Source organism: Neolamprologus brichardi, chromosome 1 (genome assembly GCF_056152115.1).
Source record: "Neolamprologus brichardi isolate AB-2024 chromosome 1, ASM5615211v1, whole genome shotgun sequence".
In the NCBI taxonomy this organism is placed as follows: domain Eukaryota; kingdom Metazoa; phylum Chordata; class Actinopteri; order Cichliformes; family Cichlidae; genus Neolamprologus; species Neolamprologus brichardi.
Window position 1 is genome coordinate 3,663,604 of NC_142104.1, and position 27,156 is coordinate 3,690,759.

The 27,156-nt window shown below is 42.1% G+C and overlaps 1 protein-coding gene across 2 annotated transcripts in view; it reads left to right on the top strand.

Annotated features, from left to right (window-relative positions):
- The first annotated feature begins 21,665 nt into the window (after positions 1-21,665).
- Positions 21,666-27,156, top strand: part of LOC102778248 (EMILIN-1-A-like) — a 33,518-nt gene continuing 28,027 nt past the window's right edge. Inside the window, exon 1 of one of the 2 annotated variants that reach the window (XM_087841580.1) lies at positions 21,666-22,270. In XM_087841580.1, coding sequence (XP_087697706.1) covers positions 22,134-22,270 — 137 coding nt within the window. In that variant the 5' untranslated portion in view covers positions 21,666-22,133. The remainder of the gene's footprint in view (positions 22,271-27,156) is intronic. The other variant, XM_087841627.1, reaches the window with a different exon arrangement.

A 27,156-nucleotide genomic window follows, 5' to 3' on the forward strand; every position in this document is an offset into this window, starting at 1 on the left:
ACAGCTGAGAAAGGAAGTGAAGAGTCATCGCGTCTCTGCAGGTTATCATCGCGTGACGACTCTTGTGGTTTTATCGAGTTTGCTTTTTTTTGTTTTACACAAAGAGTTTGCTGTGAGTGAAGGTCAGGTGGAACCCGTTTTTATCCAGCTGCTATAAATATGAACATGTGAAGCAGAAATGAGTTCATGGGGAACAGACCAAAAACAGCTGCTCAGAATACAGAGGAGTGGAGGGAAAAAACAGAGCCTAAAACCAAAAAACAACAGTTCTGGAGGCCGGCTACGTGGCCAGCGGCGCAGAAGGAGCAGTTCTGGAGGCCAGCCGATGGAGACGGTCGAGCTTTGGAGGCCTATGACGTGGCCAGATGAGTAGACAGACAACCGAGGGCGGCTTTGCAGGTGGCCGCCAACGAAGACAGGGGCCTGCTGGCTTGGGTGGAGCAGGATCAGACAATGGAGCGGTGAACTCTGTGTTGGGTGCTGCACATGGCAGACAGCTGGCTCAGCCAGCAGTGGTGTAAGGAAGCCAAGAGACACTGGAGGCTGGGCCTGCTCTGCATAACCAGCTTAGGAAGACAGGACCGAGTTACACCAACAGAATCATTAAAGAGTCTTTTTATCTGCTGGATCGGGGGGGGGGGGGGGGCATCTGCCAACATAGGCTGGGGAGAGAGAAGGAAGACAGAATAAAAGACATGCTGTGGAAAAGACCCAGAGATTAATAACTAGTATGATTCAATGCAGAGAGGTCTATTAACACATAGTGAGTGAAGAAGAAACACAAAGTGCATCATGGGAATCCACCAGCAGCCTGCACCTATTGCAGCATGACTAAGGGAGGATTCAGGGTCACCTGGTCCAGCCCTAACTATATGCTTTAGCAAAAAGGAAAGTTTGAAGCCTAATCTTGAAAGTAGAGATAGTGTCTGTCTCCTGAATCCAAACTGGAAGCTGGTTCCACAGAAGAGGGGCCTGAAAACTGAAGGCTCTCCCTCCCATTCTACTTTTAAATACTCTAGGAACAACAAGTAGGCCTGCAGAGCGAGAGCGAAGTGCTCTAATAGGGTGATATGGTACTACAAGGTCATTAAGATAAGATGGGGCCTGATCATTTAAGACCTTGTGTGTGAGGAGCAGGATTTTGAATTCTGGATTTAACAGGAAGCCACAGAGCATGATTGGTTGACATGACAACGACGAGAGGGAGAGTGAGGACATAAATACTATCAGGGACCAAGCAGCCAAAAACATACAAGCACAGGTGTCATCTTCTAAAAATGGGTTTTATTATACCCCCCGAAAAGAAAAAGTTACTACAAAACCTCAAAAGAATGGAAGCAAGCTATTTTAAGAACTAAGCGGGCAACCAGACATAATTCTACTCCAAAAACAACAATATTTTACAAGATACCATAACTCAACAAACTGACCTCCACAATAAGAGATCGCTCAGCTTATACAGTAACTGAATGAACTATTTAAAGGCGAAAACACAGAGACAGTAACTAAACATGACACAAGAAGAAACAACGTTCCCCCTGTGTGGTTAAGTCCATTTTGTTGGCCTCTGCACTTAAACCAGCTCCATCCTTAGCCTCCTTTTACTTAAGTCAGGAAGGACTGGAGCACCAACCAGGTACCAGAGTAATTCAGTTGTGTGATGCAACCATCACCATACACAGAGGATAACGAGGAAATAGGCTACAGGTGGGAACACAGCTGAAACTGACTAATGAGACAGGGGAAGCAAAACTGAACAGGATGGAAGACTATCAAAATAAAACAGGAAGTAACAAACGCAGAGACCCAGGCAGTGACACATGGGCTAGCCACTAGAACATGGACATGAAACTATGACAGACAATGAACAGAGCAGAAATCAAGAATTATTAATACAAGCTCAGAGGCACTGGAAAATGGCATAACATAAACAAAGAGCAGAAGCTCAAACCTAAAACTCATGATAACAGAGACAATAACATATTTGGGAACCTCACATTATTCTCTTAAACTTTCAAAAATAAGTCCAGAACAAAAACTCAAATTCCTGGGTTATAATTTGAGATAAAGTACAGAAGCCAACATGCACTGTTCAAACAATAAAGTTGTTTAAAATATTACAAGTGTTGCTGAAGGTTTGCCCTCATCAGACTTACGGAAACAACTAGATAAATTTAGATTAGCACACACAAGCTGCAGTTTCCAGTCAGTAAAACTGATTTCCAGATATTAAAAAAATGTGCTGGATGCTGAAACGTTTTCTTTAAATGCATCAGTGACAAACAGACAGACAGACGTTCACTCGACTAGGTGCATCCTGGCTGTGTTTACAGCAGCACTGCGTTCACTGTAATCAAACTTTAGAAATGAAGAGTTTCCTGTTTACTTTAACCTTCCTTTAACTCAAACATCTGCAGGGGTTTGTTTTTCCTTCTTCAACCGTTCAGGTCTGAGGCTGACTCACAGTTTCCCATCAGGCGTTTAAACTTCAGCACTTCTAGAATTCAGATTTTTTTGTTGCGTCCGTGAAGGTAACACAATTAGTAGCTTGAGAATACATGGTTGAAACACTAAAATATAATTAATAAATGGTAAATTGATAGTTAATTAACCTTTAGTTACTGGTTACTGTAATTAAATAATGAAGTGATCATTAATTGTGTAAACCAGATCCAACTTTAGAGTAATATCCACATAATGTGATGTTTATAATATCTGTTTTAAAGCACGTAGACGTTGGCAGATGGAGTTCAACACTGTGAACGTTGGTGTCCTCGTTTATTTTTACCACCTTTAGGCACTAAAATAATTTGGATTAAAATACAACAACTTATGAGCGAGTACTGCCTCCCGATTGGCTGGACCTCAGCATCACGGGACGAGCAGCAATGATGATGATGTTGTGTCTTCAGTGCACTTTTGTTCTGTCTTTTCCAACTTACACATTTACTCTGGAGAGGGTCTTTTATTTTGTATATTCTCCATGTGTTCATGTCTTACTTAGTGGTTTTATTAGAATTTTTAATTTTTTTGCATTTCAGTGTTTAATAACAACATAAAGAATCTGTTTGTTTCACTAACAATGAATTTACCGTTTGTTGCCAATTTTTATCATAAAGTGTTGCGACTGAAGAACGAAACGTGTCAAACACAACACGTTTTCAGGGTTTTCTTGCTGAACAGCAGCTTGCTGTTTTATTTCAGGTAATTTTCAGTTTTATTGAGAACATTTACAGCCTCACAGCTGCTGTTTAACACAAAAAAGGATCAGAGGAATTTTCTGCTGATCAAATGCGTCCACAGTTCGTTCAGTCATTCTTGTATCAGACTTTGGAGGCGATAGGAGAATATTTTGCACATAATTGTGCAAAAGCATTGGGAAATATTATTTCTGCATATGCAAATTCAGTTCCTGCCCTTTGTTAACGTCTTTGCTGTAAACCCTCAGCTTTGCCCGATTGTTCCAATGATGGTAAATTCTTTTTAAAAAAATGTATCTCCTTGAAAAAAAGCATTCCCATCAGACAGTCAAGGCCAAGGCACAAAGGCCATTTTGATTTGCCAAACTTCCTGCGTGCATTTTTCCTGAAACAGGAACTGAGGTTTGATGATAGCTGGAGGAAATATCAGGATTTAATTCCAGGCTTTGCGCTTGCTGCAGAAACTGATGATTTTCTTTTGAAGCGCTTCACTTGTTTCAGGTCTGTCAGCGTGCTTTCATTTGATGTACAAACTGGTCTTAACCCGTTTTAATGTCTGTGTAACAGCAGCCGTTCATCCTGCAGATGGTCTGACTGCAGCTTTCTTTAATGTGTTACTGGATTTACTGGTGTATAAACTTCTAACAGGAGCCAGTTTGAACACCAGTGAGTCACGGTGTTTGTTCTCTGCTGGAGGTTTGACTCATTAAATCAGATCCTGACACACATTCAGGATCACAAACAAGCCTGGAAATGATTTTGCACGCTGGTTTGCTCCACAAACTGCTGACGTCTCACAGACCTGGAGGACGGAGGGGGTCGTGTGCTCTACAGGCCGTGAAAAACTCTGGATGCAAATGATAGTGATACCTGGCTGCACTAAAAACAAAAGCTCAGGTTTTCAGATTCTCTCTGTGTTCTTTAGTTTTTCTGCCTATAATTTTCCACCTTCCTCTGTGTTTATAGCAGCAGGTAAAAATACATGTAATTACTGTAATAACACAGTAAAACTGTGTGCATTTGGCAGGAAGTCACAGCCTCACAGAATTCTGTGAATTAAATCACAATTCTGGTGAATCATCGTTTCGAAATGTTTGCCTCCTCTGTCCTCCTCACACTGGAGTTTAAACATTCAGCCTCCCAGCAGTGCTCCTGATTGGTCAGTAACATTGTTTGTTGTCAGCAGCTAAACATGTTGCAGGCTTAAATCTCCTCCTCCTCCCCATTATTTCCACAAAAGTTTCACATGTAAAAATTGTCTAATCATGTGCGTCCGTGTTATCCGCATGCAGATGGCAGAGCAGGTTGGCTGCTCGTGTCTGCGTCGTTCGAAATGACCGCAAAGTGTTGTTGTGAGGGTCGGCACAGTTGGCTCAGAGTCCGCTGGCAGAGTCCTGAATGGATTTATAATGTGGTAAAAACACTGTTGGCTGCGTGAGGGTGAGGGTGGTGGGAGGGAGCGTGAGGAAGGGAGGGTGGGTTGGGGGAGGTAATGACTTCCAGCTGCCTGAGGCTGAGCAGAGGAGGATGTTCGATTTCTACGCCATCAGAAACTGTGGCCTGCTGAGCCCAGCATGTTCAAGCTGGACTGAATTCATTTAGTCCGTGTTAATAATATTGTTAATAACTGTTTTCATAAAATATATTAGGGGGGGTCCCTGCAGCCCAATTTCTTCTGCAGGACTCAGATGTCTTAATTAGTTGGACTGAACGTGCTCAAAGGCAGATTTATCAGCTTGAGCTGGTTCCCGTACAAGCGGAGAAGTCATATTAGAACAATGCTGATAACAATATTAATGGATTCTGATCTTTTCCTCCATGCTTTGTTTGGCGTATGCAGGAAACACGATATTGTCTGGTATAATGTTGCAGTTTGATTGATGCTCACCATGAAAACACCTCTTCACTTCCAATTTGTGCTTCCTACAGGAAATGTATTTTTACTTCTTGCACGTAAGTGTAGCCGTGATGTCGCAGTTAATTCTTTAAAGGAACAGTCAGTCATTTTTTGAGATAGAAAAACATGTTGTGCTTATAAATATTTATTGATTAGCGTGTAATTACATTTTCCAACCAACGGATGCAATCTCATTAGCTTATAACTAATTAATTAAAAATAAATCGGACAGAGTCCCAGTTTCTGGAAGCTGCCATCTTCAGATGGTTGAGCTTGACGTTGCCATTCTGCGAGATCAGCTGCAATGGTCGTACACCAAAGCCAGAGGAGTAGAGAACTCGTAGGCATTCATGTGCCGTGTGTCTGCACCTTCAGACTATAGATAGAGGCAGCGCCACTGGTATCAGGATAAAATGTCATCTTCTTCCTCCACACCTCAGCCTTATCTCCTGAACCAAAGTCAAGGCTCTAACACATGAAAACGTGCATAAACATTCTTATTTATTCCTGATAGTATCCCAATTACTTGTCAGCAGATTACACATGTGACCCTCCCATCTCTAAACAATGACTGCTGGTTATAAGCTAATATTATTCCAGCTATGTTAGGCTTGAATGTCCTAAAAATCACACTTTCCCTCCGATGAAGTTTGAATACTTTCTTACATCAGATCATTTATTCGCTCAGTGTCAATCCAACAATGTTAGATCCACTTCAAAGACAGTTTCCCCAACACTGCGGCAATAACAGCAGCACTTACCAACAGAAAATCTGATATCCTCAACAACTCGCATGAGTATTGTCGTCATCTTTGACTCATCTTTGACTCCTTTCACAGCCTCCTCCACAGTAAATAGACGTGGTCACCAGTAGGGATGGGTACCGGTATCGGTTCTGACATAAACGGTAGTAACCAGACCGAAAAGCAGCGCACATTTCGGTGCTTTATTTCGGTGCTTTTTCCCCCCTGAGATGTCATACGCTTTGAATTCTAGCCAATCATTTTACCTTTCCAAGGATAGTAGGCGGGCCCAGGTTCTTTTAGAGCAGAGCTACAGATTAAAAATGCCCAAGGCGAAGCGGTCAAAGTCTGGCTGTACTTCACAGCAAAAGATGCAAACTCAGCAGCCTGCAACAAGTGCTTTAAGCTGATACTGTGATACTGTCAAAGGAGGTAACACCTCAAATCTGATGAAACACCTGGCGACGCATAGCGTTTTTTTTAAAAGCCGAGAAATGCACCGTATTTGATAGCTTGCTGCGAGACCTCACACCGAGCACATCTACTGCGGGTGTGGTGCCTGTTATCGGACCCGGAGTTAGCAACATCCCCCAAAAACCCGAAGAGGAGAGTCCTGGCCCCTAGCCCTGCCAGTGTAGCAGAAATGATGAGGATGATGATGCAGCAGCAGCCGTTCTTCTCTGCGTGAGGAGCTTAATGTTGTTCGTGTGTAATTTACGTTGAGTAGGCTAACCACGTTATTACATTAATGCATGTAAGGTGAACTAGCAAACACCATCATAGCTACATGCGGCTGTCTTCTTGTTTGATGGCAGATACTCCCTTCACCCTGGACAAAAAGGCTAAAATGACCAAAGAAAAAGTGGAAAACAGTTAAACATGAGAGGTTTTTGGACAAAGTTTGTGTTTTTTCCATTGTTTAAGCACTGCTTCCAGCCAAGAGTGATACCATATATGCCCCATAGCTGCAGAAAAGGCTAACATTGTTATCTTTTTACAAAAAAAAACGCTGAACATGAGAGGTTTTTGGACCAATTTTGTGTTCTTCATTCGTTAAGCACCGGTTCGAGCACCGTTTAAGCACCGGCACCGTTTCAAAAGTACCAGTTTGGTACTGGTATCAGATAAAACCTAAACAATACCCATCCCTAGTCACCAGCTGAGGTAAACAGAGGCAACAGATGAACGGCAGCCAAAGTCGTTTGTCCTACAGCGGCCACCGTAGCTAGGATTATGCACTTGAATATGGAAGGACAAGAAAACCAAATTCAGTTGCCTGCAATCTGCACTCTACTGACGTCTAGTAAAAAGGTTGCCGTATGCTCCACTGTCGCTTGTTTCTGTTAAATTACCTTCAGGCGCTGAAGCCACTTCTATTATAATATTCTCTGCTATACTGACTAGAAGTAACGTAAGGAACATAGATCTGTCCACGAACCACTGGGGCAGCATTAAGATGTTAAGATGCCAATGCTTCCAACTATCCGACCCTCTTCAGGATCTTCCCCAGTGCCTCTTCTTGATTGAATGTTATCAAGTGAACCCAGGCACCCGTCAAAGGAAGCTCAGTACTGTTTGCATCCATGTTACTTTGGTCCCGCTCTGAAACCAGGCCTGGGTGAGGGGCTGATAAGCTAGCACATGGCCTCCAATTACTGACATAACTGTAACGCTGCTATTTCTTTACATTCTTTTCCTAATTTTATTCAATATAAATAATCTTTTTAAAGTCACACAGTTTGTCACATCTGTGTGAATTATGAGAGAATATTTGATGCCCATGGCTTCATTCCTTCCCAGAGAGTTAATAAAAGTATTAAGTTAGTTAAAGCTGTTACAACACATCAGAAAACATGATGTTCAATCACACGTTGGAGTGAGGAGGTTGTGATCTTTCACAGCCAGCACAGAAAGTGTTTTTTTAGATTCTGGGCTGCTGGGTGAACCAAGTCTGTGACATTTCTGTATTTCAAAGTCTGCCACAGAAGAGAAAGCTTTCTGCTGGGACTCTATTGGTTTTAGGGCTTCTTCTTTCTAAATGACAAACACAATGTGTGATGAGGTCTGAAAAGTTTAGTTTGGTGATGTGGTGGTTTGGTTTTGTGGTTTGGTTTGTGGTTGAGGTCTGATCTGGATGCAATAACCAGAACATGACGCCTACATAGTTTCTTTTCCACAAACTGAAGGTGATTAATGTTCCCTGGATCTTTTCTGGACTGATGAATATGATGCTAATGACGAGGAGGAGGAGAATCATCTGCTTGGTTCAGAATCTCCGCCGCTCTGTTTCAGCCCATTTCTGCATTGATTCTTCCACCTTAACCTCTGCAGCTGCTGAAAAGAAAAGATCCTGAAGGAAGTAAAATAAACAAAGGGGAAGCAGAGGGTGGGGGTGGAGGTGCAGAGCTGAGTGGAAAAAGCAGGGTGAGGGTTAACTGGGGCCCCAGGTATGTTCTCCACCCCCAGCACTGTTAGCTCCGTTTAGATTAGCAGCCCTGCAGCAGACTCAGACTAAATATGCAGCTATTTCGGTTAAGAGGTTGATTCAGCTTGAACTGAATCAACCTCTTAGAAACATCCTGCACATTCACAGAAACCTGCAGCTCACAGCAAACTTCATAAACACCTCCAAACATTGGCACCGAATTTAAGGGAGATCAGACAGAGCGGAGACTCGTCGGTTTGCTGAACACTTCAGTTAAAAACAACAAAGAGCTTCTGATTGGCGTTTGCCTCATCGGGTAGTCAGATGTTCTCCTGGACGGACTGATGCCTGTTTCTGGTGTCAGATTAACACACTCGCTGATCCTGATGAAGACAAACACAGGTCTGATTCTTAATAAAACAGGAAACAAACGGATTGATTCACTTTTCACTGCATAGCTAATAAGTCAAATATCAGAAAGAAAAAAACAGAATTAAGGCAAAAAGCAGGATGATGACAGTCTTAGAAAATTCAGTTTAAACTGCGGAAACCAGCCTTAGAAACCAGAAGGAGACGTACAAAGAGACAGATAAACAAGAGCTCGAGTTTCATCTCAGCTTTCAAGGTCATTGTGCTTAAATTCAAAGCAGATCATCCGTTTTAGTGAACAGCACACCCTAAAATCAGATATGTGCTCTGGTCTGCAGAGCTGTTTATCTACTTCGATGAGTTCTGTGTCAGTTGCTTGGTGTGAGTTTCTGAAACGCAGAGATCTTACTGACTACATCCGCCAACAAAAAGAAGTGCGGCTGGCTAACGGTGTCCATCAAGCATTTCTTTTTAGGAATCGAGTAATAATTTCTGGGAAGAAATGTTACTGCTCAGTAAGTATTATTTATTTAATTTGTTAATCTTTTAGCACTTTGAGCACTGCAAGTCAAAGCCATGTATTTCTATTATATAGACGTGCCTCCATCTTCTTTTCTAACAGTTTGTCCGATTTGTGCTTGCAGGGGGACTGCAGTCAATTCAATTCAATTCAATTTTATTTATATAGCGCCAAATCACAACAAATGTCGCCTCAAGGCGCTTCATAGATACAGAGAAAAACCCAACAATCATATGACCCCCTATGAGCAGCACTTTGGCGACAGTGGGAAGGAAAAACTCCCTTTTAACAGGAAGAAACCTCCGGCAGAACCAGGCTCAGGGAGGGGCGGGGCCATCTGCTGCGACCGGTTGGGGTGAGAGAAGGAAGACAGGATAAAGACATGCTGTGGAAGAGAGACAGAGGTTAATAACAGATATGATTCAATGCAGAGAGGTCTGTTAATACATAGTGAGTGAGAAAGGTGACTGGAAAGGAAAAACTCAATGCATCATGGGAATCCCCCGGCAGCCTACATCTATTGCAGCATAACTAAGGGAGGATTCAGGGTCACCTGGTCCAGCCCTAACTATATGCTTTAGCAAAAAGGAAAGTTTGAAGCCTAATCTTAAAAGTAGAGATAGTGTCTGTCTCCCGAATCCAAACTGGAAGTCGATTCCAGCTGTCATGTAAAAGGGGAGTTAGACCCTGGACAGGTTACCAGTCCATCACACGTCCAGAGTTAGGATAAATATACATGCAGGACGACAGAAAATTATTTAGTTTAATTAGTACTAGGAAATTACTGCTCATAACCCAAGTAGAATACTTACAGTCATATGAAAACGTAAACCCCATGATTGAGTAGTTTGTAGAACCGCCTTTAGCAGCAATAATTTCAAGTAATGGTTTTCTGTATGACTTTGTCAGTCTTTTACATCATCGTGGAGGAATTTTGGCCCACTCTTCTTTAACATGTAGCTTCAGGTCATTGAGGTGTGCAGGCATTGACTTATACATAGTCCTGTTACGATCCTGCCAGAGCTTTTTATTCAAGTTAAACACTTTGGTATACAATAGGGGTGGGGAAAAAATCGATACTGTGTAGTATGGTGATATTTTGTTTGCTAACAATGTATGGATACAGGGACAGCAGAAATCGATATTTTGTTACAAAAAGGTTTTTGTGCTCTGACTTCAGAGCATGTTGATCCTTTTTCTGAGCAAGAATCCTGACATTCCTTCACTGTCCAAATGTGTTTAACTTGTTTTTGGCAGCAATAAACATGACAGTTTACTTATTTTAATTTAAGACATGTTTTATTTTAATTAAGTTTAAAACTTTTTTATTTAATGTAAAATTATATTTTGTTTTAATTTACTTTCAAATTCTTCAGTTGCTGAATGGGCTGCATAGTTTTCATAAACTGCATAGTTCAGAATAGCTATAATTGTACCAGATGGTTGATTCAGTTAAGTTGGACTAGACTGTAATACAAACCGTTCAGTTTGTCAACAATAAAACTGAAATGAGAGAAAGACTGAGTGTGAGACTTTGATATTAGAGAAAATGAATATTGATAAAGTTTACCTTTATGTACAGAATCTGAATATCGCAAAATATTTTAAAAAATTGCAATAATATCGTATCGTGCGTTAAGTATTGTGATAATATCGTATCGTAGGATGTATGGTGATTCCCACCTCTAGTATACAAAGGAGTCCATGGTTCACTCAGTGACTGCAGGGTGTTCAGGTCCTGTGGCTGTGAAACAACCCCAAATCTTCACCCTCTACCACCGTGCTGACAGTTGGTATGCGGCATTAGTGCAGATATCATCCAAACACGGTGCTGCGCATCTCTAAGTTAGCTTCGTCTATCCAAAGGATGTTGTTCCAGAAGAGTTTTCTTCAGACGCAACACTGCACTTCTTTTTAGACAGAAGAGGTTTTCTCGTGGCAACCACTCTGAACAAGTCTTTCTCCAAACGCTGACATTAACTTTAACATTTAAAATGCTAACTGACGCCTGTAGAGTCTGTTATGCAGCGTCGTCTGACCTTGGGGTGAATTTCTAGTACATCCACTTCTGCATTTATAGAGATGCTCACCTGCCGATCATCAGTTAAACAAGTGCGTCTGACCAGCAGCATCTGCCTTTTAATTCCACTTAATACCTCTGGAAGCAAAAAGGATGTTGTTAATTTTTCACACGACTGCATCGAGTGTGAAAATGTTTGGCTTTTTTTTATATGACAGTGAAATTCCTGCACACCAAATCCTAAAACACGACTTTAGAAAGAGCTCTTTGTCAGCTAAGGAATGTGTTTGGAGACGAGCACACATGAGAAAGAGTATGTACATTGTGTATGTACAGTATGTATGTGCCAACAGCTGTTTGGTGGTTTCTGTCCTCACTGCAGCTGAGTATGTTCACGTTCCTCTTCGTCAGTGCCCCCCCACTTCACTCCTCCTCCTGCTGAAATCTGTCAGTCACACACAAATGTTTCCACCTCCGCTGTTGAAATTTGGTTAATTTGTGGTGGTCGTGTTTCTGGCGAAGCAGCGAAGCTTGGAATTCCTGACCCACTTTCCACTGCCCGCACATTCCCCAACATTCCCAAGCATTCCAGAAAGCCATGATTGATATCAGTCAACGATCAATCTGAAGCAGAGGACGGAGAGCTGGATTCACGCTGCATACCAAAGGTGTTAAGACGAGACACGCTGAGCTCATGTAAAGCAATTCAGTTCTGATAATTCACTCTCACACGGCTAAAAGCACATCGGTCGCCTACACGGGTGGAGGATTGATCCGTATATGTCACTCTGGATCCACAGGAAGACCTGCTTCATGTGTTAAAGTTCATTTATAGTAGTCACAGTGTTGCTCTACACATCATAACCAACTCATTCTTAATGGGACTTTGAGCTGAATTGGTTTCTGATGCTTTTATTTTGATAAGCTGCAAACCTCTTTTCTCCTGATTTCTCAGTAACAACATCTGTCAGTGGCGCCGGTATAGCTCACCGAGTCGAGCAGTAAGGACATTGCAGAGGTTCAGATCCACCCCGAGGCCAGTTACTGGATCTCTTCCTCCCCCTCGCTCTCACGCTCAGCTTTCCTGCCTTCTCTCCACCGTCTATTCTCAATTTAAAAAATAAAAATAAAACGGATTTCATGACATGATAACGATTGTTGTTTGAGTTCCAATAAGCAGGCCGAAGGCAACAAAGAAGTGCAAAAAAAAAAATGCAGTTTGTTGCAGGCTGTTTCCAGTGAGTCAGTCCCCGTAGACTCCCATGTTAACATGTCTGAACTGGTAATTTACCAGTTCATAATAGCTGCACAGCATCATTTTAATATCATGCTCTCATGTAAATGTTATTAAAGCTTTGAGTTATACAGGATTGGGAGTGATGATTCTTTGACTGACAGCTGGACCAACAAATAGCCAGTCGTTTGTTACTCAGCATTAATTATCAGGACTTTGTACAGTTTGTTTAGCGAGTTTCTCACCCAAATATTGAAACAACATGCTAAAGCTGACATTTCACACAAAAAAAAGCCAAAAGCTAATGGTCCTGTTGTTTAGCCAGACTGTTAGTTATTATATACAGTCAACAATGTAAACACATGTGAAGAAGAAACGCTGTGAAAGGTCAGCTCAAACACACTGTAGATGTTTGCACTGTGAAGATAAGGGTGGAAATTAATGTAATGACATTTCCTTCATTTCTTCTTTTTTTAAGACAAACAGTGAGAAGAAAAAAAGATTTATCACCGGCAGACATCTCGCTAAAACATGTCTTACACTCTTTTTTTCTATGACCTTTGACCCGACTGATAGAGGTCAGTAGTAGAACACCTCGGGAGTTTTTCTGGTTTTACAGCTGCACTATTACAGGAAACTTTATTGTTCCAGGCAATGGAGTCGCCGCTGCCCAGGGTTTTGTCTGTAAGCATTTTTGTTTTTTCTTTATTGTAGCCACAGTGAAGATGATGATGGCTGATAACTGGCTGGTTTATGGCTTGACCCCAAGCACTGACTGCCAGGTGATTGCCTGCAGGACAGGTGATAGGTGATCATCATCCAGTCTGTCTGAAAGCCAGGAGGTCAACAAAACTAGTCACGCTGAGGCTGCAGACACAGAAAGAAAGTTCTCTTTATTTTAAAAGCAGCTTGAATGCTTTTCATTCCAGGACCCCCGGAAAACAAGATGGTACAGCTCAAGAATCTTTTCAAGTCCTAATGACTGTATTTCTTGGTCAAACTCTGCTTTCTTCACTCGGTCTAAAACAAGCTTCACCAAGCAGAGCAGCATGTTTTCTGACATTGAAAGTTCAGTTTCTTTCAGTGATTGCTGAGTTATTAATGAGGTTTGATAACGACGTGTCTCTGTGTCAGCACAGCAAGAGAAACATTGGGTTTATTTAAGTATAACCAACATTAGTTTCATTTTTTCATAGCCACAGAGATTTGAATTTCTCAAACCATTAACTAAATACCAAAGTGTCTGTCTCAGTGTAACATCATTTTAAGTAGACACTGATGCATCGCCTTGTAAACATGGTACTGAGATCTTCTTCTGCTCTTCTTCTGCTCTTCTCACCCCAACCAATCACAGCAGATGGCCCCGCCCCTCCCTGAGCCTGGTTCTGCTGGAGGTTTCTTCCTGTTAAAAGGGAGTTTTTCCTTCCCACTGTCGCCAAAGTGCTGCTCATAGGGGGTCATATGATTGTTGGGTTTTTCTCTGTATCTATGAAGCGCCTTGAGGCGACTTTTGTTGTGATTTGGCGCTATATAAATAAAATTGAATTGAATTGAATTGAATTATTTTGTTATACTGCTCAGATCCACTTTTCAATTGGCTCTGACTGAGAAGCGGAGCACACTGAACGCTTGTCCTGACCGTTACTGATGATTTTTATGCAAAATAAGGTCATAATTTAGCAAAAGGAATTTATGTGGCATTAAATAAGACATAAAACTAGTGACTGAGACCATAAACTCAGCAGGGCAGTGTTTCCTGAGGTCATAAATTAAACGAACGCAGGGTCATTTTCTCATAAACTTTTGATAACGGGAACCCGTTTTGCATTCAGAGTACTCGCCCCCTGCTGGCCACAACATAGAATGCAGGATTAAGGCACTTTTCATGTTGTATACAAAGTGAATTGACAGATGATTGTATGAGCAGCTTTCTGAAAGTATTAAAGTTTCTTCCCTCAACTTGGACTCACAAGTATCTGCCGGGTCCTCACAAACGCAGCAAACAGTCAAGAAACAGCAACTACACTTTTCCAGCTTTCCAGCTTCGAGACTCTCGAAGTGAGTTTTGAAAAAATGAAGCTGACACGGTGCTGCCTTCAGGGTCAGGTGTTTACAGAAACTTCAAGAATGTTAACAGTGCTCTCATCCATTTCCAATTTCATTCTCTTTGAAGACAAACACACTTAGTCCATCTTATGCAAACAGCTGTAAACTCTTGTGTTTACTGCCGCAGTGCCCTACAGCAACACATTCAGCCTGCTGACAGCTAAATGAGGAGCTGAAATGTAAAGTGCACATTTCAGATGCCGAGTTGTCCTTGTGGCGTTAAGGTGCTGGTTTGATTCCCGTGCAGGTTGAGGAGCAGCACGCTGGGCTGTTCAGTCTGCAGATGAACTTGAGCTCGAGTTTTATTTGTGCATCCAGTGAATAAACAAATATATCAGAGTTTAGATCTGTGCAAGAGAGAAAGGGGAAGAGGTCTGCAGTGGCCGTGGTGGTTGGCACTGCTCTGTTGCTCTTATGTTGTGGCTTTTTAAAATTTAATTTAATTTTTTGGTGTGGTTGCTTTGTTGTTGGTCTGCTAGTTATTGTGGTCTCTTTGCTTTTAAGTGTTTTGTTTCTTCAGTTGAGAAACCAACAGGCGCTGACACCTATCCTGCAAAACTCACTGTGTTTCTCACCTAAAACACACACTCCAAGTGTGTGTGTGTGTGTCCACGTGTTCTTGTTTAGTTTTCCATTCTGTGGTTTGTCAAGTTTTTTTCTATTTTCCATCTCTGCTCACATCTGCTGCACACCAACACAAACACACCTCTCTGTTCTCCGTTCAGTTACAAAGAAGCTGCGAAACCACAATCGCATTAAAGACTGTTAAAGCAGGTCCAGCGGGTCTGGATGTTGTCCGGCTGTGTTCTGACTGAAGGTGGAGATAAGTGGAAAACAAAGTGAAAGCTGAGAACAGATGCTAAGAGCAGGTCTGTTAACTGCAGCTCTAATCATACATCACACTAAATATATAAATAAATGCAGAGCTTCTGCCAGGAAGATGGGATGACAGATTTGGTACAATTTAATGTTGCTCTTAATTCATGCTGTGCTATTCTCACACTATAACTCTATTTGCTATTTGTGTGGTGCCACAGAGAGAACAGTGGAGCTGCTTATGTGCAAGTCTGAGGGCAGTTTTCTCTACTTTTATCACGAAAAACAAGTAATTACATATAGTAGCGTGAGAAAAATGAATTACTGGGGGTCCAGGTTATTTGTCCTGCTCCATTTAATTAATTTCAGGTACTGGGTACTGGAAGATACCCAAAGAAAGCTGTGGTATTGACCTGGAAAACAATTGGTCAGAGCATCCTGTGAATCCCATTTAAGCTTAAGGACATACAACAATAAGAATAATTAGCCCACCTTCATTAGTGGACAGACATAAGTTAAACAGGTAAAAAAGTAAAGTCACATTTAGATGTTTTATTTTTTACGTTTGTTAAAGTACATTTAACTACGCCAAACCTGCAGATGTTGATGTTGTTTCCACCTACAATGGAGCTGAAGCAAGAACTGCTGATCAGAACATTTCAATGAAAAACTGAAAAACAACAATAAACCTCATTTCATTGACAATTAGACTTACTTCCCATTAATTATCTGGAGCCTGTGTGTTGTACCTGTATAGTTTATGGAACCAGTTTGCAATGGAAACCAGTGTGGACCCAGCTTCTCACCTAAGGACAGCTGGCATAGGCTCCAATCCTACCAAAGCCCCGATAAGCAGAGGAAGATGGATGATTGAATGGATGGCACCATAAACTCTCTCTGAGCAGCACATCAGTTTCACCCTCTGTATTGGCACCAGAGATGGGCAGTAACGCGTAATCCCATTACTTTTTTCAAGTAATGAGTAAAGTAAGGGATTACTATTGCAAAACAGGTAATTAGATTACCGTTACTTAGTAAGCAGGCTGCGTTACTGCGTTACTAAAACCGTGATTTTTTTTTTGTGAGAATGTCTCATGACAGTGACGTAAGCGAGTGCGACGTTCGTGACAACAGCTGTGTGCAGATCAACAATGGATCATATATCGAGTGCAGAGAGAGTATGAGCGTGCAACGTTTAAAGCGTGGAAGTACTGACCTTACTTTGAGTTTGATTCCATAAAAAGTGACAAAAACATTAGTGTCCGCTGTGCGTGGGAAGAAAACTTATTTTTACAGCGACAAAAAAACCCTAAACGTCTGAGCAAACACCAAGTGCGCTATGACATAATGGGAAACTCACAGACAAACTCGCGGATTCTTCCACTGACCGCTGCGGCACGCCTGCACCAGGGTAACCCTCCGCCTGATTTATTTTCTGCTGTGTTTTACTTGCATCTATTTGAAAGAGTGAGTGAAAACACAAAAAATATTTCATTTTATGTGCTGGAATGTGCAGAAAATAGGTTTAAATGTTAAACAAATTTCTTCCAGTCAGAGAATGTTGCAGATAATGTAATTTTTGCTTGATGCATAAAGTTAAAAGATTAAAACTTTATTAGTTTTAATCTTTTAAGTTTTAAAAACAGACTTTTTTCATTTGATTACATTTTGTATGATGGATTATGCAGAAAGTAGAATTGGGCTGAAAGATCTATCACTTTATCACCTATTCAGGTTGTAAATCATGTTTTTAAAAAGTAACTAAGTAACTAATTAGTTTTGAAAATAAGTAATCAGTAAAATAATGTGATTACTTTTTGGGGAAGTAATCAGTAATTAGTTACTGATTACTTTTTTCAAGTAACTTGACCAACACTGATTGGCACTATGTTAAACTGCATCATTCTTATTAAATGAGAGCTTTAATAAAGCTAACGAGACTTAGCCAATAAACCGGGACACCACCTTCTTGTCCACATATGGTCACTTCTGTCTCCAAGAAACAAAAGTTGTTGACCAAAGTGTTAGCACGGAGGCTACAAACTGCAGACTTGGTGACATCATGGTGGCTCCGTCTGCTCAGGTATCTCACAGCTAGCTCAGTATGAACAGAGCTGATCATCCAAGCATAAGATCAGGAGTTTCTAGGTGTTCTGTTTTTCTTGCCATTTTTACTCTATAATATAAAATGATTCCTGAACATAAACTTTGCCTTGCTGGAAATCCCTAAAACAGGGGTGGCAAACTCCAGGCCTCAAGAGCCGGTTTTCTGCGGGATTTAGATGTGTCCTTGATTTATCACAGCTGATTTAAATGGCTAAATTACCTCCCCAACATTTCTTGTAGTTCTCCAGGAGCCCGGTAATGAACTAATCATTTGACTCAGGTGTGTTGACCCAGGGTGTTATCTAAAACCTGCAGGACAGTGGCTCTCGAGGCCTGGAGTTTGCCACCTCTGCCCTACAACATCCAGGTAATGTTGGCACAACTTTCACTTATATTTTATATTTCAAGACTAAAAGCTGAGGAAAGTTGCCAAGCACTTCTCTGATTAGTCACCATCTGGGTTTCCTGGATGGTTGTAGTGTTTATCTAATAATAAGAAGAAGAAGACGAGGAAGAATCTTAGTGCTTTTGTCCAGAGACAACTCCAAATGTTCAGGAGAGATGGAGGTCTTAATGGTTGAGCATTTTAAAGGTCAGCTGGGACTTTCCTGTTAAAACCACTTACAGTCTGATTGTACATGCTCAGATCAGTTAAACAGCTAAAGAGGTAAATTAACTTTTATTTGGTTTCCTTCGCATTGTGAACATTTAAAGGAAATAAAGAACAAACCAGGGACATTATTAACTTTCATGAGCTACTCGATTATTCGAAAGAAAAAGCTTTCAGATTCTGTTTCTGTGTCTCACCTGAGGCTTTCGCCCAGGAATGTGACTCTGTGTTTAATACAAAACTCCATTTAAAAAGAGACTCATAAAACTGAAAACAGTGGTTAGTGTGAGTGATGGAGTCTGGGTGGTCCGCCTCTCCACCCGGAGAGGGTAGAGCCTGAGGAAGAGGGGGGTCACCACATGATTTATGAGATCTGATAAAGTGTTTTCCATTGTAGAGTCCTGTTTTAGCTCTCTCTGTCTGTTGTTCCTATTAGGGAAAACAGTCTGTATCACAGTTTGGGCAGGTGGTGGCTCGTCGGCGTTCAGCTAAGCAGATATTTTTCCGTATTCTTACCGTCAGTATTCCTGTCTTGAGCCAGCGTTGGTCGGTGCCGCCGCTGGTTTCTCAGTCAGACGGAGACGTGTAAATTTGCTGTCTGATCTGAAAACTCAGTGTGAGGTTAGAAAGCAGTGAGCTTACAAACTCTGCTTCGGGCTACATTAGCTACTACCAGCACACACCCCAGTCTAACAGCCGACTATCGCTGGTGCATCATGGGTACTGTAGGCTCCTGCAGAAAGAACAGGTCTGCTGCATCTGTTGTCATGGTTTCTGTTTGACGATCATTGTTTTTGACACTTTACGTGAGTCTCTAAAGATGTCAGTGTGGTGATGTTATGTCTTTGTGTCTTTGATATTTACTGCATGACCTCAGACTGTGGACTAAAGATAAAAACTGCAAAGTGCTTCAAACGTGCATTCTTTTTAATGGCCAGCAGGGGGCAACTTCTCTCATTGCAAAAAACGACCTTGGGCTGTATATGTATGTCTATGAGAAAAACAGCCTACAGCTCCCGCCCCCCTGTGCCTGTAGTAAACATTTCCCTAATGAGTTAATCGATTCAAACAATAATTTTATGTCATTTTTAGTTCAGCGTGATGCTTACTTAGCCAATGAGGGCCTCATTTAGAATAATACAGACAGTAAAGCAGGTTATAATTTTGGGTGTGGCTGCTGTGTGAGGGAGCAGTCGTTACTTTGAGAATGTGGGTGCCCTCGGTTTCTCAGATGCACTCATCGCTGATGAAGAGTAGATCTGAGCAGGCTGAATGAGCAAAAAAGAAGCAGAAAAGGATCTCGGCAGAGCTCAGTATCTTACTTTGTTTTTACATTGTTCTGCCCAACTCTTAAATACCCAACAAAACCGAAATGTTGACAAGGCCATGCATCAGTGTTGACTTAACATGCTGTGAGATTCAAGCTTTTCGTGATTGTTTAAGAAATTCAAAACTCTGTGGCTATGGGAAAAAACTGAAACTAATGGTGGTTATACTTGAATAAACGCGGTCTTGTTCTTAGCCTGTGTGTCTTTACCAAACTTGATGTCAGCATGCAGTCACTCTATTTGGGGAGATTTATTTTAGATGAACTGAGGAAAATGATTTTCAGCTCACTTCATGTAAAATAAGCTCAGTGGTCACAGAAGTCAAGCTCCTGTTTGAAATAAAGCTGCTTTTGTAGAGACTTTTCTTTGTTGTCTCTGCTGCTTTACCCGTGCAAACTTTGTTCTCATGAGCTCGATCACTAGTTTCAGGTCGTCTGGAATGAAACAGGAAGTTTATTTTGTAAATTATGTTCATTGTTGGAGCCAGAAAGGATGCTAAGAGAAGATGTGTTCATCTAATAACTTGTTAATCATAAACCATTAGCAAGGAGAGTGCAGTGTAACACCTGGTATATATGCTGACCCTTGTCACCTTCATAACTGCTGTATGATCATCTTTGCTTTGCTGTTATTTATATAAACTTTTCTACAGGAAGCTCGGAGTTTGTCAGATTATACAGAGATGCTGCAAAAGTTTCAAAAGACTTTCTGGAAAAAAAGCTGTGAGATCGCTTTGCTTCCTGTTTTGACATCTTCTACACATGCACCAGCGCTGCAGCGAGGTTGGTCCGTCTCAAGGACCAGGACAAATGTTGACGAAGTGATGTCACAGCTGGCACGCGACGCATAAACAAGCGATGACTTGGTTTCACAGACGCAACACTCAAGTCTGGATTATACTTGGTTACGAACACGGACAACTGAAGCACGCTTGAAGGACGGGCCCATGTGTTGGTGCATTGTAATGGAAACTCATATAGTGTGCTTGCAAACCAACTAAACTCTAATAAAAGATGTTTAAAAAAAAGGAAATGGTTTTTGGTTTAGTCCATGTTCATTTGTCAACAGAACCAGCATGAGACAGCTGTGGTACACATGTTTACTCTGAATGTCGACATGACTGTGAGTCAGCTGCCTGCGCAAACTGCTGTGACTGTGTTGTAATACCACTTCTGAAACCCCTTTCCCTTAAAATACCCCCATATAATAAAAACCAAACAAACCTTATGATAAATGACAAAATTATAAGACATTAGATGACCACACTGGGGTCTACTGAAGGGCAGGATGTGTGTAAAAACAGTACAACAATGGTCCAAACAACACTGATATAAAGGGTTATCGCGTAGTGAAAGTTAGTGGCGTGTTTGTCTATTTTGAGGAGAGCAGATGTAAAACATCCTTTAACCTCAGGAAGTGTGCAGGATGTTTTCCGCTCCGAGTGTCATCAAACGCTCATTAACGTCTTCGGTGTCACGTTACAGGATGCAACTTTTTAACATTTTAAAACACGTTTCTGTTCCTCTGCCTCATCATAAATGAACGAGTCACAGACACATGCAGGTGTGTACGAGGACCATCGTAAGGCTCGGTATCCAATCCAGAAAATCAAACATTTACTCGGAACACTAATTTCCTCCTAAAATAAATAAACCTGAATGAGAACACATGAACTTAATCCTAAAATAAGAAGTATTAGGACACTTTGGATTGTTGAACTTTACAGATGTGAAGAACAGCTGTGATTACTCTGCAGGAATCGCTGACTCTATCCCCTGAAATGTGACCAAAATCCTGTCAGAATAAAGCATCAGCCAGTGAACCACACCTCAAAAACTGGCCCCACGTCCACAAGTCGCCTCATTACCAGCTAACTGCACTTTACATTTACCAAGTAAAAACAGACTTTTTACTGTAGTGACTGTGAAGACTTTAGAAAGTCTCACTAATCCGAAACCAGCTGAGACAAACTGCGGTGACTTGACTGTCAGCTGAGATTAAACTCTTAGATGTTCTTTAAGAGCTTCAAAGGATCCACTGCAGATCAAAATAACATTCAAACAAGCAAACAAGTGTTTGGAATAATAACTCATTAAACTGACAACAAAATCTGGAAAGAAAGAATCAGATTCAGCTGATTTACATTAACTTTATACATGTGTGTGTGTTTGTGTGTGTGTGTGTGTGTGAGAGAGAGAGAGAGAGTGCTTAAAACACACACACACACATACAAAGACAGAAAAAACGCGTAGAGAAGTTTAAAAAGCGCAGTCTGGTCCTTTAAAGCCTCTCGGAGGCTCCGTGCGGTTTCACGTTTTCATCACTGATCCCAGTCCTGGTTCAGGTGTGGGTGTGGGTCTGGTTTCTCCTCCGGCAGGGGCGGAGACAGTTCGGTGGGGCGGTGTGATGAAGAGGAGGAGCAGCTGGTCTCGGTTCAGTCTGTCGCAACGTTTTCTTCTCTTTGTTTCTCCAGTAAAGTTCTGATGGGCCAGCCGGGACCGCGCCGAGCCGGATTAAAGTGGCATTAAAGGCGGATTAAAGGCTGGGAGCAGCGGGACCCGCAGCGGGTCAGGGGGGGACTGGACTCGGCTTCAGGTCTTCAGGTCTGATCGGGTCCGGACCATGGGTCGGTGGGACTGACGGACTTCTGAGGAAACTTTTTTTGTGGCGTTTCCATGGAGATGGGAGTCTTCCCTTCCAGCTGAGGAAGCTCCGATAAAGTATCGATACTCTGTATTGATCGCGTATTGATCGGAGGGATGGCCGCGCTCCCGCTACTGTTGCTGCTCGTGCTTTGGACCTGCGGAAACGCCAAAGGCGCGTTCCCGCTGCGACAGTCCTACAACCTGTACACCAATGGACACGCGCACGGAGCACGCGCTGCCAGCAGGCACAGGTAAGATGACACGTGCGCGGAAAGGATGGTGGTGATGATGGTGATGAGGTTGGAAATGAAGGTGGTGACGTCAAGGTGTTATGACCTCACCACAGAGGAGTTTTATGTGTGTGTGTTTTACTCTGACAGGAAGTGCTTACAGGTTGCTAGTTTGATTCCTGGTTCAGTTCTGCAGGTCTGATATTTAAGAGTGAGCCCCTCTGCTGATGTCAGAGGATCCGATGACATCATGCACCTCTTTATACATTGTTTCTATAGTAACAGCTGGAATTAAAGGTGAATTTAAGCATGTTTTTGATATTTCAGGTCAATGAGCACCTGAAGTTTAGTGTAAGCTGATGTATAACTTAATTTTCTGTTCATGACACGTCTCTGTGAAATGTTTGGTTTAGACATGTGAGATGTTTGGACTTAAAACATTTCATTTGCACAGACGTTTAATAACAGCTTCATTCTGTCTCTTCCTGCCATCCTTTCATTACAGTCACTGCTTCAGATCACAAACAAGCTCAAAGCAGTTTCTGGATTTCTGTCCACCTTCATCCGTTCTCTGTTTTCACAGGAAAAAAGTGTTTAACTTGAATAGAAACTGACATGCATGAGGAAATCAAACTCTATAGCGTCATCAATATCTGTGTATCCACAAAGGCAGAGATGTGCAAACGAACTGACATCACCCACTGGTTTACGATCGCCGTGTTGGTGTTTTAGACACAGAAGTGACCACATTTAGGGTGGAGTGGAGTTATCAGCTAAAGCTAGCAAGCTGCATACGTAAAGACAGTATGGGTGTAACTACATCGCACAGATACAGGTAATTAAGTCTACGGAGCATAAAAATATTAAAGTTCACTCTCTTGAGGTGGAGCACAATCTTCTGTGATTGGCTGTCTTATTATTGGATTTTAAATGCTCCAAAAGTCTTCAAAAACAGTCACAAAGTTTTTTCCCTGGCTCTGAGTAGCTGAGGTGAAGCACTGGCCTGCTTTCTCTCCATCCAGCTGACACTCAAAGCTTCCAGGGTTATAATAATGTCAACTTTAAGCATTAACATGGTTCAAATGTGTCATCTTGTTAAAAAAAATAACCCCCAAACAGTCAAAGGAGCTTGCAAAGAAAAGCGTCTGGACTTCTTTAAGTTGCTTGAAGACGTTTCACCTCTCATTCGAGACGCTTCTTCAGTTCTAAGGTCAAATGGTGGGAAGTCCCAGATTGACAAAACTCCAAAACACAGACTTAACAATGTGGTGTTTGCTGTACAGCAGCGAGGAATGCCCAGACCTCTACATTAGAGAGACCAAACAGCCACTTCACAAGCGCATGGCACAACACAGAAGAGCCACCTCCACAGGACAACCTCAGCAGTCCATCTGCATCTTAAGGTCAAAGGTCACTCTTTCGAGGATGCCAATGTTCACATTTTGGACAGAGAGGACAGATGGTTTGAAAGAGGAGTGAAAGAAGCATCTATGTCCACTGTGAGCGACCATCTTTGAACAGAGGCGGTGGTTTACGACACCAACTGTCTGCCATCTATAATCCAGTTTTGAGTTCCCTCCCCAGACGCCTTAACGCCCACTCACATCCTGGGCCATCTGACCTCAGGAATTCACATGATAAGGTGGGGCCAGGTTTCACAATGAGCTCACCCGAAACTCTGGCTGATTGGGACCCACACCCAGTTTCACACCTTGGCTCAGGCGATTAGAGGATCATCAGGGGGTCCTTTTGTCCCTCTGTGGGGGGATACTCCCACTAGGTTTAAATCTGGGACTCTCCACCATTTGACCTTAGAACTGAAGAAGCTTCTCAGATGAGAGATGAAGCATCTTCAAGTAACTTAAAGAAGTCCAGACGCTTTTCTTTGCAAGCTCCTTTGACTTCACAGACAAACCCCCAAACAGTTATTACAAACAGGGAAAATGGCTTTACAGCCTAAAGATGTTTATTTCTGTTGTAAAATCTGTTTTTTAAATCCAAGGCAATGGGTCGACTCGCTTTAGGAGTCAGCCTCAAGTGGCCATTAGAGGAACTGCAGTGTTTGTCACTTTGCCTTCATTTTTCAGCCCCAAAGGCTGGAAACACTGGAAGCACTGTCATAGTGCTTCTGTGATGATCTCAGTCACTGTGCTTCATTTCCACTCTCATCTCCATTAATGGATGGATGTTTCAATTCAATTCAATTTTATTTATATAGCGCCAAATCACAACAACAGTCGCCTCAAGGCGCTTCATAGATACAGAGAAAAACCCAACAATCATATGACCCCCTATGAGCAAGCACTTTGGTGACAGCGGGAAGAAAAAACTCCCTTTTAACAGGAAGAAACCTCTGGCAGTCTTCAACTTATCCCAACCAATAAAGCACGGCTTTAGCTTGAAACGATGTCCTTAATGTCAAAAGTGTGACTCTCACAAAAAACTGTACATTTGAGAATTCGGTTGGTATACTTGGAAGTGCTCCCCAGGCCACAGTACCTCCTATAAATAAAAATATGAAGTCATCTATATGCAGTGGAAACTATAGATAGTAGCAAACTGGTTAGTTTAGTCAACAGCAGTTTTGCACAACTTTCCTAGCTACTGTTAAGCAGCATTACAAGGAAACACGAGCATGTGTTTCCATTTGAAAGAGCAAATGGTCCATAATGAACCAAGTAGTTATTGAAAGAACAAAGAAATAAAGTATTTTCTCCATCTTTAAGGATCAGAGGCTGACGTTTTTGTTTCCTGCAAACAGACTGTCTGATTCCGCTCAAGCTTTACTTTGTAGCGCATGTTATCAGACATGTCAATCAAAAACACAATAATTAGAAACTGTCACACTTGTCGAAAAAGTGACAAAAGGAAGTGTTTTATTTGGCAGCATCAGGTATGGAATACCGAAAGGAACAAAATAACTACTGAAGGAAGAAGTAACTGAGGACACCGTCTCTGTAAATTCTGAGGAAAGGACGCTAAGCAAGGCACAAAGGAGCACCAGAGCATCCATCCTTACACATGGCCATTAAACACAGCTGCACAGAACACATAAATAAAAGCTATTAATAAACTTTTTAGGCGAAATTCTGTCTCGCCTCATTTTCATTTCGATCTCACCATATCAGGCTGAACTTGCACTGCACATTCTTCCTTTATAAATAACACTTTATGTGTGGTTTATACAGCCGGGCCTTTCGTGACCTTCCCGGCAGAGAGGTTTAACTGGCACATCCTCTCAGAGCTGCTGACTGTCACTTCACGCACATGCATGCTGACAGCTGTGCTTTAAATAGTTCAGAGTATGTGCCCTGAGTGTGTGTGAGGCTCTTTGTGGTCAGTGTGTGTGAAGATGATGTTGGGTTTAAGTGTGGCAGGACTTTAGACTGAGCTGCGTTCACACTGAAAGCAACACAAAGGTGATGGCAGATGGACATTCCAGACTCGGACAGGTTTTATGTCAATCAGCAGCTGATGTCAGTCAACGGTGTCCTGCGCTCTCATTGGCAGAGGCTTCAATCACCTGGAAGTTGAGAACAGTTTGTGACATGTGACAGAGGTCGTGTCCAAATTCATGGGCTGCATCCTCCTGAGGACCCGGCCTTCGCGGTCTACGTGGGCCGGGTCCTCAGAAGGTCGGGTAGGCCGGAAGTAAACGGCTGTGAAATTGGACGGTCTAGCCTTCTGATTAGCGTCACCGCTGTCTCGGTGGAGTTTAATAAACTCGGCCGTCTGCTCCTTGCTATCTAAAATATAACAGGACACTGGCGTAAATTCTCGACCGTCTCACACTTCTGTTTAATCAGTTTTCTGTTTGACGTTTATTCAGCTGTGTGAAAACCACCTGGAGGATTAATAAAGTTTTATTTTATCTAATCTAATAACTTTAATCTCAGCCAAACCGATTTACTCACAAACAAACAAAACACTGAAAAAAGCCCAACAATAACATTTTTAGGTTGTCTAAGTGACTTATATATTACGTTTAACCCGAGTAGCGAAACTCCACGGTGATCTGAAAATGATGTGCCGGGAGTTGTGCCGGGAGTTGTGCCGTTCTCGGCCGCATCAGTGACCCTCGAGCTCCCGGCTAGCTGTCGAGCTGGTGGGTAGCAGACGTCTCCGAAAACATCGAAGCACTTTTGCAAATATGCGATATCTTGATAAACCGAGCAGATATTTGATGTTTACACAGCTACTTTCTCGCCTGAAAATATGTTAAAAGTTTATTTTGTGACCCAGAAAGATTAGTAAGAGTAATTTTAAAACTTAGTAGCGGCCGCCATTGTTGGAAACTGGAGTTTGGCTGGGCCGCGCTATGAATTCTGGGATATAGTAGGCCACGAAGGACACACCCGACCCATCCTTCAAATTCGGGGAAAAGGAGGACGCATTTGTCGGCTGCATTCGGAGGAGTCTACGAATTTGGACAGCCTTCGGCGCGTCGCTGTGACGTAATCAGTCTACAAATGCGGCCTCAGGAGGATGCAGCCCATGAATTTGGACACGACCAATTACTTTCAATAGTTTTTGGTCAATGTGAATCTCTTCTAGAGATTTTTATACCACTGCACCCCATTCACAGGAGCTCTTGGAACCTCAAACCACATCCACAACGGCATTTGCATGAATTTTAGTGGAAAATAACCTGCAGGTGTGACACTGGGGCCCTTGTCTGGTGTTCATGTGTATCATTTTGCATGATGGTAACTTCCCCACTCATTTTAGGGTCAGTGGAGGAAGGCGTACCCACTTGTTGTGGGTTCTTGGGTTGGATCTTGATGCTCATCAGTTAAAGTTGGAGAGTGTGAGCACAACAAATGTCATATGTAACACTTTCCACATCAGAGTGTTGTTTATATACATAAATATCAATCAGAAGAGTGAGTAGAAAGATTGATTTTTAA